Source organism: Chelonoidis abingdonii, chromosome 1 (genome assembly GCF_003597395.2).
Source record: "Chelonoidis abingdonii isolate Lonesome George chromosome 1, CheloAbing_2.0, whole genome shotgun sequence".
NCBI classification, from domain to species: Eukaryota; Metazoa; Chordata; order Testudines; family Testudinidae; genus Chelonoidis; species Chelonoidis abingdonii.
Genome location: NC_133769.1, coordinates 154,783,476 through 154,795,400, shown reverse-complemented (window position 1 = coordinate 154,795,400; position 11,925 = coordinate 154,783,476). Strand labels below are relative to the sequence as shown.

The following is an 11,925-nucleotide window of genomic DNA, read 5'->3' as shown; positions in this document are numbered from 1 at the left end:
ATTGTGGACGCTAAAGTTCAGGTCTGGGACTGGGAGGCTAGATTACCACACCATCTACAATAGGTATCCTGTCTCTGGCAGTAGTCAGCAGCAAATGCTTCAAGATGAAGGTACAAAAATCCTCACAATGAACAGTTACGGAATAACCAGCCCACAGTAGAAGCTTCTTCTTTAGCCTAATCAGTCAGTTGCTTATAGTCCATGTCTTAGGCTTTGAAGCATATAGGTTTATATTCCTTATTTATATATGTGCAAGTTTTTCTGAATCCTGCTAAATACTTGCACTTTAATATCTTGTGTGAATGAGTTCCACAGGTTAGCCATACATTCTGTAAAACAATTTAAAAAAATCAGTTTTGAAGTTTGTCATCTTTTAAATTTCATTGGACACTTCTTGTTCTGATATTGTAAGACAATATAAGCATGCAATCCACCTTCTCTTCATAATGTTTATTATATATACACCTCTATCATGGCCCCCTCTTGTTGTTTTCTTTGTAAAGAAGACAGTCATAATCTTTTCAATTTCTTTGCCTCTAATTTGTATTCCTCACCTTTTGACAATCTTCTATTTCTGCTACAATGTTTTTAACCTGGGGCATCCAGAAATGAACAGTATGTCTTTATCTTGAGCATTATCAACCTAGAGTGGTGTTATATTTTCAGTAGTACTTTCTACCCTATTCTCCATAAAATCTAACAATTGCTTTCTGGTCCGCTGCTGGCCACTGAGATGAGATTTTATAGTGAGCTGTCCACAACACCCACATCTTTCCCTGTGTGTTAATTTAGAAACCAGCAACCTGTATGAATAGATGCAATTAATCCTTCCAATGTACATTACCTTGCACTTGTTTTCTAACTGACATTATTGTGTCCATTCATATACCTCCTCTAGTCTTGACTAGCTTTAGTAATTGTCTTACCTGAAAATTCTCATCTCATTCTTCTCTTTCTACAGATCCTTTATATATAAACCCAGGTCTTAGCTTGGATGGTAGGGATGTCCAACTGTGAATTTCTTGCTTTGAAATATACAGGAGCTAAAGGATTCTGAGTCAGTGAACACTCAGCACTTCATTCCAAGCAGTAAACAAATTCATCAGCTTTTTATTGGTCTGTATTACACAGGAAAGAAATATCAGTTCATGCTGATTCAGGAGTATAAAGTTGCCCTAGTTTCTTGACATAACTTCAACCTTTCCCAACTCAGGAGAAAGAAACAGTGACGACATGTTTCAGACACTTTTCAATTTGCGTTTTCCTCTTTGCAGTACCTGCCACGATTGTGGTACTATAAACTTAGTTTAAGTTTTAATACAGTGGTTTCAAATGTGCGGCATCAGTGCACTGATGCAGTGTAACTCTCCGCAACAGTACTACAATTACTTTTGCATTGCTTTAAGCACTTCTCTACTCTCGCCATTCCATTCCCTTTAGACGAGTTTATTCCTTTTTGCCAAATTTTTCCCTTTCCTTCTGCTCCTCAGCAGCAGCTCACTCATTCTGGGCTCTCTCACCGGTGCTTGGGAGGAATAACATCTGTGGAGGCTGAGTGCAGCTCTCATTACTAGGCCTATTCATTTAAAGAATAATACTTTGATCATAACCATGGCTTTGTAGTCAGTTAGTCACTTACACAAGCCGTTTTTGTTAATTTCACAGCCAGTTCTCTGGTTTCCCAGCCAAAAGTCATTTCCCTGAAGGACAGAGATTCTAAAATGAATCCCATAGTTGGTGCTGGACTGACAGTGCTGGAGCCTTTACTTCTCTACAGAATAGCTGCAAAATGGACAGCTGCAGAGCAAGTTTCCCAACACAGGCAGACCCCTGCCAATGTATCTTAACTTTGACCTACTAAGATGACCTAGAAGTGAGAGGGGAGATCAGGATAGAGGGTACAGGTTTCATTCACTCCATGAATTCTTTACTGAGACTACCAAAAAGAAGCAAAGTTTCAATGGTCACAGTGGTTTCTGTAATATGGACATTTGCATATCAGGGAACGGACTAAGAGCCCAACTCATTTCATACAGACTAGCTGTCATTACCAAACTAGGTTGCATCTGAACTGGGGATTTAGAGGTGAAAGGCTCTCTTTCCCATTACCAATGTCCTGGGCATTCCAGGTCTCTAGTATTATTTTTAGTCTGGTTATCCAGAAGCACATTCTGCCACTACATTCAGCACAGTGTAACTGTCATCAGAGTTTATGAAACAGCTGTCTTTCACTGTGGGGTTGTGTGTGTAATAGGGGAGGATTTTATGAAGCTTGTGACTTCCTCTCCTGCTGGAGTAATCAGGAATGCAGCAACTCTGACATCCCAACGACCATGGCTTCTATTTCAACTTTTTATGTTGCTCCATGAAAACAAGCAGTTAATTTGGTCAGCTTCGCTATTCTGGTTTTGTGAGTTTCTTTGGAAATTGTGTGTCTGTGCCTTCCTTTGGCCATCCAGAATGGCTTGATGCTGGTCGAATTGGATGGTGTCACAATCACATGGAAAAATCATCTCTGTTTTTGTCTGATTTTCCAGGACAAAGCAAATTCTCTCTCAGACTCTGAGATGGCAGATGATGAACAAGAGCTATCTCAGGAAATAAGAAAATTTTAAATTATTCAGTAGGTTCTACTGAAACCCGACTAATCTCCTTATTTCTTGATACACAGGGGAAGCTAGTTCTTTGGCTTTCTCTGCTCCAGCCTGTAAAACCTTTTCCAAGTGGGATTTGTCCTCCAGGAGCCTCTTACTTTCGTTCCTGATTGGCGCAAACTTCTGAATAACTGCCTCTGCCACTATCCCTTTGTAGTGAGCAGTGTCAAGACCAACACACTGGTGCACCACTTCCTTTATGCTGAGTCCTGTCACTGCAGCATGAATGGTCACCAGATTGGAGACACCAGGACGAGAGTCTGGGTCATAGGTCACCTCAGAGGTGAAGTCAGTCACAGCCTTGCGGAATTTCAGAACAATCTCCTCTGGACTGTCTGTGATGTTGAGTGTGCCTAACTTCTGAGGGTCTGACTTGGACATCTTGGCTGTTGGATCCCTGAGAGACCTCACCTTCTTTGTTGTACCTAAAAACACAAACAGACAATGGTTTTCTATTAATGCTTATTTGGCACTTTTCTTAGGAGAATACTACAACCTACAGCAGGTTGCCCTGGCTGTTTGCTCTGCTTTAACAATTACTTTCCCAAGCTTTACAAAATACACTCATTCTTGATCTTCATTTTCTCCCACCAAAAGCACCCCAGCCATTCCCCTTTCCACTCATAATCACCCAAAGAACCTGAACCTTGTTCCCCTTTCTCCCCAGTTACCTACTGCTGCTGGAATGATTCCCTGCTATTGTATGCTATGATCCATGCTGATTTCCCTACCAATCCACCTCCTCCTTTAGGTACCTGGCATTGGTGAAGCGAGCTGTCAAGGTTCCTTCTCCACTCTGAACTCTAGGGTACAGATGTAGGGACTTGCATGAGAACCTCTAAGCTTTACCAGCTTAGATCTGGTTTTACTGCCACCACCCAAATCCTTTAAGAGTTATTTGGGAAAGTCTGTCTACCTTCCCCACAGACTATCTCCCTCCCACTAGTCTTGAGAGACTTTTCCACTAAGTTCCTGGTGAACACAGATCCAAACCCTTGGATCTTAAAACAAGGAGAAATTAATCATTCCCCCTCCTTTCCCCGCACCAATTCCTGGTGAGTGCAGATCCAACCCCTTTGGATCTTAAAACAAGGAAAATCAATCAGGTTCTTAAAAAGAAGGCTTTTAATTAAAGAAAGGTAAAAATCATCCTCTGTAAAATCAGGATGGAAAATAACTTTACAGGGTAATCAGATTCACAGAGCCCAGAGGAACCCCCTCTAGCCTTAGGTTTAAAGTTACAGCAAACAGAGGTAAATCCTCTTAGCAAAAAGGAACATTTACAAGTTGAGAAAACAAAGATAAAACTAACACGTCTTGCCTGGCTGTTACTTACAAGTTTGAAATATGAGAGACTGGTTCAGAAAGATTTGGAGAGCATGGATTGATGTCTGGTCCCTCTTATTCCCAAGAGCAAACAGCCCCAAAACAAAGAGCACACAAACTAAAGCCTTCCCCCCACGAAGATTTGAAAATATCTTGTCCCCTTATTGGTCCTTTGGGTCAGGTGTCAGCCAGGTTACCTGAGCTTCTTAACTCTTTAGAGGTAAAAGGATTTGGTGTCTCTGGCCAGGAGGGATTTTATAGTATTGTACACAGGAGGGCTGTTCCCTTCCCTTTATAGTTATGACACGAGTAACCCAGGGAGCACAAACTAGAAGTGTGTGAGGGATCCTGTAACAGTGGGGACATGAGTCACCCTGAGACGCTGTCCCACACAAGAAGCCCCTGAAACTCTCCTAGAGCTCCTTAGAAATAGCTCCCTCCTAGGTGTTATCTACTCAAAAACTAAGGGGGAAAACGTTGCTTAAATTTTGGCAAGGTGATAGGTGCCTCAGAAATAACTGAGACACATGCATGTATGCGAGACAGGATACCAGTATTACAGAGCACTTGGCAACATTCATCTAGTTACACCACTCCATTAATTCACAGTCTCTTCCCATTATTATTATTATACACAAAAAGCAGTATGAACCGTTGATCTAATTACTAGAATCGCATAGCACAGACTCACGGTTGCACAGACATCACAATATTTGTGCTCACAGTGCTCACGAGACACTGCACCAAGGTTTGTAACACCCAATATTCTCATGGGTGACCTCTCATTTTTAACTGGGACTTTAAAGTGGAAAGAGGGCTACTAATGATACCCTGGCAGAGTAATCTTTTCTAAGGGGAGAACTCCCTGCTCCTGGCGGCTGCACATTCCTCCAGATTATGAACTAATGCAAAGATATCACACTTTTTCTGTACTCAGCTGCTCATGTTTCCTGCCACATGTGCCATTTGCTCTGCAGAAAGATTCAGAAATTTTTCATGGCCTCATAATGCAAAAAAATGGCTGAACACATTTCCCTCAAAATCTCCTAAGCTTTAGGCTGTGGCCAAGAATGGAAAGTTTAGCCCCAATGAAGAGCCTTCTTGAAATTTACAAGCATATGTCAAAGCATCTAATGAATTTTTGTGTGCTATGGTAATGAAAGTAATAAAATAGAAACTGCTTTGCAACTTCAATTACAGCATTTACTACAAGCAAACACTACAGCGTTATGCTGGTTGGTGGTCTCTTATTCAACGTCTTAACGGGCAGCACAAATTGCTCCTTAATTGGCACCATCAAACATGCTCTCTCCTCATGAGAGGCCCATGCCTGCAAGAGCAGGGCCTGTAACCAAGCAGGATTGAAAGGCAGTAGCAGAGCATTGTGGGGGGCCCCAGGACTGGAATAGCAGATACTGTACACATTCCTTTCTGGGGGTTTTCAAAGCCCCATATTCATTCTATTCTATTAATCTACTTTGCCATCAGTTTGCCCCCTTTCCAGAGTTGCTCCCACATAGATTCAGCTTACCTGCAAGTCAAATCTCAACCCTTAGTAACACACTACAATCTAGTATTTAACCACATGTCTCCCTACTCACTTAAAATGGCTTTGGGCACAGGAAAGAAGTTTCCATATTTCTTGTTAAAGTGCTGTGCTATATCTCGAGTCAGTTCCAGGTGCAGGACTTGATCTTCTCCAACAGGAACATGTGTTGACCTTTTAATAAAAGACAGACACAGGAAACTCAGCAAAATTTTCTGGTTCTATTGAAACGTTACCTGAGACTGTCACAGCTCCTGCCATAGCTGAGGGCCAGACGGAGCCAAATGTTCAGTCACAGCTAACTCGCTCTCTTCTGGGTGAACAAGATTCCAGACGGATCCTGTCTAATATGGTTCTGCTGTGTCTAATGGGATGAAATGCAGATTCAGCAGCAAAAGAACAGCCTTTTACCAAAGTCTGAACGTAAATGGGAAATATACAAGAAAGAGTAACAATACTGGAATGTACACTTGCATTCTGCAACCATCCCCCACTTTCCATAAGATTTCTACTACCCACCGTCTTCTATTCATTCACTGATTTTAAGGACAGAAGGGACCGTTTGATCATCTAGTCTGATCTCTTGTATAACATAGGTCATACAAATTTATTCAGTTACTGCTGTGTTGAAGCCCAATAACTTGTGTCTAACTAAAGCATATCTTCCATAATGACGCCCTGTCTTGATTTGAAGACTTTAAGAGATCGAGAATCCATCACTTTCCCTGGTATTATTTTCTCACTGTTAATCTGAGATTTTTTAGATGAGATATAGACTTGAAATCATGTCCTCTTTTGTTTATTAAAGCTTCCACTGCACTTTTTAAAGCATTGGTGTATGTTAAACCAAGTCCTGGCCAACTTCTAATTTACGTTCTGCATCTCTAAATACCCAGACAATTTCAATTCAATATGATATTCTTTACTTATGATCCTAAACTACAGGGGGTCAATCTCTTCACCCCTCTACTCACTAGAGTAATCAGGACAAGCTGAAAATTGTTACAGTAGCCCATAGAAAATCACAGTGTCATACAACACAGAAAAAACAGTTATCTTAATCAATACACTTAAGCAGCTCAAAAGGAACATTTCCATATGCCAAAATGGTTCCAGAATCACAAAGTTATCCCACTGACCCGAAAACATATTGTGTTTCTATAAATGCCTCTGCATGACACTCTTTCTTTCTGATTTTCTTATGTTAGTTTTCTTGCTGTCTTTGCTTCTGCTTCTCACATGCTATTTATTTATCTTCTATTAATTTACATTTTTTTCTTCTCCCTAATCCTCTTTTTCCTCCTAGGTCACTTCAGTTGGTTTTGCTTCTCCCTTGCTTTCTCCTCCTAATTCATTTATTTTGTTTGTGGTATTTTATTTGCTGACTCTTTTCTGCTATTTTTATGTGTTCTTATTTCTGCAGTTACTTTTGCTTTGTACCATTTCAGCGTCTGCTTTTCCTGCTCTTCCTTCGACGACTGCTGCTCCTTTCCTAATTACCCATTTTCTCTTGCCTCTTGTCCCATTTCCGATAATTTTTAATATAAAACATCTCTCTTGTTAAATATATATCTTTTAATACATGTGCTCTCTCTCTCCCACCTCCTTGTTTTGTCACCTATTTCCAGTCAGCCAAGACTTATGCAAAAGTTGAGCTAAAATGAGCACTGATAATCAAAATTACAGAATCTTATTACACAGAGATGGGAAAGATCTAGGTAATTCAGTTCATCCCAGGGCCCAGTACAGAATGGTTTCTGATAGTGAAGTTGCCAGTGGTTTGTTTATTAAAATTACTTTAATTGATGGGGCTTCTATTATTCCCCTTGGGGAACTATTCAACTATCAAACAGACCTCAGTTAAGAAGTTTTTTCTAATATTCAAATTACATTTTCCCTTTACTTTTACCCCAATATTCCTAATTATGATACATATAAACTAGCAATATCATCCCTAAGTCTTTTGACATGACTGTTTTCCCTCCCACTGACTCTATGCTTTGGATTATTTTACCGGAGATGTATTGTTATTCCTGCCTACTCTATATTCCCAAACCCTCCATGCCCTTTTGTATCATTCTCTGTCGTCACAGGAGTTGATGAACCCACACAACTCAACACAATCTGCAAACTTAATGTACTATTTACTCTCCCTTGGAGATTCATTAATTAAGATTTTACATATTACCCGACTTAACTATGCTTCATTCACAGATGCAACCTTCCTCCACATTACCAGCTCTTGATCTCAGTCTCGTCAGTCAGCCTAGGAACTAAAAACTCAGCCATGTACGGGGAGAACAGGAGTGTAGAATGGAACCATCAAGAAGCTGGAGTGGAGTGGTATAGGAGTCAGGCTGCTAGCACTGGGTAGGTGGGCAGGGAGAAGAAAAGGGATTAGATTTACAAGAGACATGCGGGAAGAAACAGGAAAAAAAGAATGAGTAACTGAAAGAAAGATATAGTCTACATTTCCTCAGTACAGTAAACTTCTCCTCAGGGATGTAAACAAGAATTAAAATGTGAAAAAAAAATGCTACTTCACAGTTTCCCAATTTGCAGAAGACTTCTTCAAATATTGTGCATTATGGCTACATGACATCCTGACGGTGCCAGGCATTACACCTCATGTCAAAGCTGGGACCTCTGCTAATCTTACATCAAAGATAATTGACTAGTATAAAACTAAGCTGAGACCCATTACAGAAGCATTCTCATGAAGGCAACACATGAGGTTTAGCTTCCCCTTTGCGCAGAGAACTCCTCCCCCATCAACACAGCATAATCTACACCAGAACTTGAAAAAAATGTAAGTGAATTTAATAGTGGTGTCAAGTGCTCAACTGAAAGGTCTGGACATGAAATCTAACTTCATAGCAGGCCCATCATGTAGCAACATAAATCATCCCTGACCTTGAGGATCCACAACTAGTTTAGTCTCTGTGGTCGATTCAGTCAATCGATGCAACTCAACAGCTAAATGGGTCAATTGGTGTTAGCTTTATTGGCGATTTCAGGGACATGCACTAAATTGTTCTGAGGTGACCAACTCTTCTTAGACAATACCATCCAATAACTTTCCAGTGGCCTGCTATTTAACCACTATCAACCTGAGCAAGATTTTAATCAGTGACTGAAAGACGAAAAGGTTTCATCCATTCCCAATCCTCTCAGCTATTCACGCCCCTTGGTATTTAACATGTTGACCCAAAGAACTTTCATCTTACAACAGCTGAATAGACGTTGCCTGTGGGCTCACATTCTGTCTCTTACTTGTACAGCAGAATATCTGCAGCTTGAAGAATAGGGTATGTGAACAGACCAACGGTTCCTTCATAATTCTGGCTGGCATTCTTTACCTGTTTGCAAAAGAAAGACATAGGGAAATCATCCATTTGGCTAATGATATCAATGTCTGATTTTGATTTTTTTGGTTCTAAGTTTCAGTTAGTGAGTCCGCTTCATTCATTGACTGTGTCATTCTAGCAAAGAAGCATTCCTAACAAAATTTGTGCTTTTTCAATGCTCAGTGCTACTTACTGCTCATGGATCCGTTATTTTCTAGAGATATTTATAGCTCTCGTCTCATAATATTTGTTCTGTTATTTTACTAGGGAGATATATTAGATGTGTGGGATGGTAATAGCCAAACTCACTCCTTTTTTTTTTGTTGTTTGTTGGAAGACTGGTATGCAGCACTTGTTTTTATACAAAGTCCTGGTACCCTCCAGATTAACCCACCTTTTTGTAAATAGTTATCAAAGGTTCAAAAGTTCAATACCTAATTCCTTTAACACCCTAGATGCATATCATCTGGACCAGCTGGTCTGTAGATGTTCAAGTATCAAGATTCCTGCTTTTTGTTTTAACTGTAGCTACATTTAAAAAAAATCATTAAAATCTATCCAGACTTCCTCATATTTTCCTATATCTTTTTCCTCTCCCTGTCATCCAGATCATACTCTCCTGTCTCCATCTCCAGGCTCTTAAATATGAGAGACCTGATGCCAAGCACCTGCAGCTCCTATTTGTGGGTTTTAAAAGTCCAACCACTTATACTCAGATGCCTAAATATGGCTTTACAAGTCTAACCTGAGAAACTCAGTTTGAAAAGCTTGGCTTAAAACTAAATTTTGCATTAACACTATTTGTTGCATTTAAATTTAAATGAGTTTATTTAATTAAGAAGAAAAAACAGGAAGGGGGGAAAAACCACCCACAAACATCTGGAGGTATTTAGCCTGCTCCAGTTGTGAACTCTGCAAACCAAACTGCTCTGGATTCTTTTTTCTTCTCATTGTTTGTCTCTCTCCTGACTCCCTGTAAAACAGTTGGTTAGGTTCGGGGCCACTTGCCAGACCCCAATACAAGTAGCACCATAGGGTTGGCCCAGTCTAGGACCCAGCCTCTTAGCCCCACCCCACCCTTGCTGGCCTTCTTACTTTGTTTATGGGTGGGGAAAAGCAAAAGTTCAAACTCAACAGAGAAGCCCCTCTTGGGGTCAGGTTAGTGACACCACCTTACTTCAGGGGTGCCTAGAGACCAGCTTTACTGGAGTCCTTCCAGCCAGGTAGCCCAATCACTCTCTTCCTGCCAGGCTTGCCTCTGGGGCTCATTGGACTCGTCCCAGAGAGGTGGTGATATCTAAACAGTCAATTAAGGCCTCTCTGATCCTCCTATAGTCCTGGGCTGCTGCCAAATCAAGTTCATGGCATTTAGCTTGAGCCGGTCCTGACAGATGGCACCAATAGCATGGCCCAGTGCTCTGAGGACCACACCATGGCAGATGCCACCTGCTCAAAAGTAGTGAAAAATGTCTTGGGGTCACTGGTGGTGCCCATCTTAGACAGCTTCAGAGGGATGGGTGCTGAGTTGGGGGGCCCAAGGTTAGTGGCCACCACAGCCCTGGGTGACCCTAGAGGGTGGAGAAGTGACAGCATCTGTTGCTCCAGGTTTTGTTGTTGCTGTTGGCGTGTGGCTAATTCCCTTATCAGTTAGTGCTGTTGCTGCCCCAGCTGTTGAAGCAGCTGCTGCTGTTTTTGTTGTAGGGCGGCCTGGTGCTGCTGGTTTTATCATTTTATCAGCCATTCCAGATCCATTCCAAGGTTGTTTCTGTCAGGATTTTCTCAACCTCAAACCTCTTTTCTCCTTTTCCCCGCTCCCTGCCCCCTCTTCCTCTCCCTTTCAGCAGAGCTGACCAAGTGCCTGCATTCTCCACCACTTGTAAGAGATTCTTTCTGGGGCACTTCTCTAGCTGGGTTGGGGCCCCTTGCCATGCCTTGTTACCGCCAGAGGGTCAGCCCAGTCAAGACCACAGCCTCTTAGCCCTTGCAGTGGGCCCCACCTTGGCAGATGTCTTACTTTGTTTATGGGTGAAGAAAAGCAAAAGTTCAAAGTCAACAAAGAAGCCCGTCCAGTGGTCAACAACGAAACAAGGTCAGCGGCACCACCTTACTTCAGGGATGCCTGGGTAGCAGCTTTACTGGAGTCCTTTGGGCTAGATAGCCCAATCATGCTCTCCTTGCCAGGCTTGCTTCTGCAGCTCACTGGACTCTTCCGAGAGCTGGGGGTCTCTGGCATGGTGGAAGTTCCTCCTCCTGCTTCAGGAGATTCTCCATCCGTTCCATTCTCAGGGCTTCCCCCTTCCTGACTCCAACTTTCGCCTCTGAACGCTTTCCGCCCTACCACGCATGGCTGGAAGGGCCAGAGAGGTGGGGCTACCTTAGCACTGAACCTCCCTAGCACCTTCCCTGTCAGTGTTGGGTTTCAGGGCCACTCAGAGGATGGGGGGAGGGATAGCTCAGTGGTTTGAGCATTAGCTTACTAAACCCAGAGTTGTGAGTTCAATCCTTGAGGGGGCCACTTAGGAATCTGGGGCAAAAATCAGTACTTGGTCCTGCTAATGAAGGCAGGGGACTGGACTCAATGACCTTTCAAGGTCTCTTCCAGTTCTAACATAGCTATATCTCCAATTATTTATTTATTCAGGGGGGCCAGGGGCAAAGCAATTTCAGGGCCTTTTCCATTAAAAAAAAGTTGCAACACCACAGAAAATTATATTCTTGTGGGGGTCTCTCCAGAGCCTGGGGCAAATTGCCCCACTTGTGCCTCCCCCCCGCTTCCCCGGCAGCCCTGTGGGGTTTATACACCCCAGCACACTTCTGATTTCTCTTCTTGTTAAATAAAGAAAACACACAGAAATTAAATGCAAAAAATAGCATTGATGCAATATAAGACGGTTACTCACCTTTGTAACTGTTGTTCTTCGAGATGTGTTGCTCATATCCATTCCAGTTATGTGTGCGTGCGCAGCGTGCATGTTCGTCGGAGAAACTTTTACCCTAGCAACACTCGGTGGGCCGGCAGGTCGCCCCCTGGAGTGGCGCCACTATGGTGCCT

The 11,925-nt window shown here is 42.2% G+C and overlaps 1 protein-coding gene across 1 annotated transcript in view; it reads right to left on the bottom strand.

Annotated features, from left to right (window-relative positions):
• Positions 1-1,092: 1,092 nt before the first annotated feature.
• WARS2 (tryptophanyl tRNA synthetase 2, mitochondrial) overlaps positions 1,093-11,925 on the bottom strand; it is a 90,647-nt gene continuing 79,814 nt past the window's right edge. The window contains exons 4-6 of the mRNA XM_032768228.1: positions 8,800-8,885; positions 5,582-5,700; positions 1,093-3,079 (exon numbers count right to left, since the gene is read on the bottom strand). Coding sequence (XP_032624119.1) covers positions 2,631-3,079; positions 5,582-5,700; positions 8,800-8,885 — 654 coding nt within the window. The 3' untranslated portion in view covers positions 1,093-2,630. The remainder of the gene's footprint in view (positions 3,080-5,581; positions 5,701-8,799; positions 8,886-11,925) is intronic.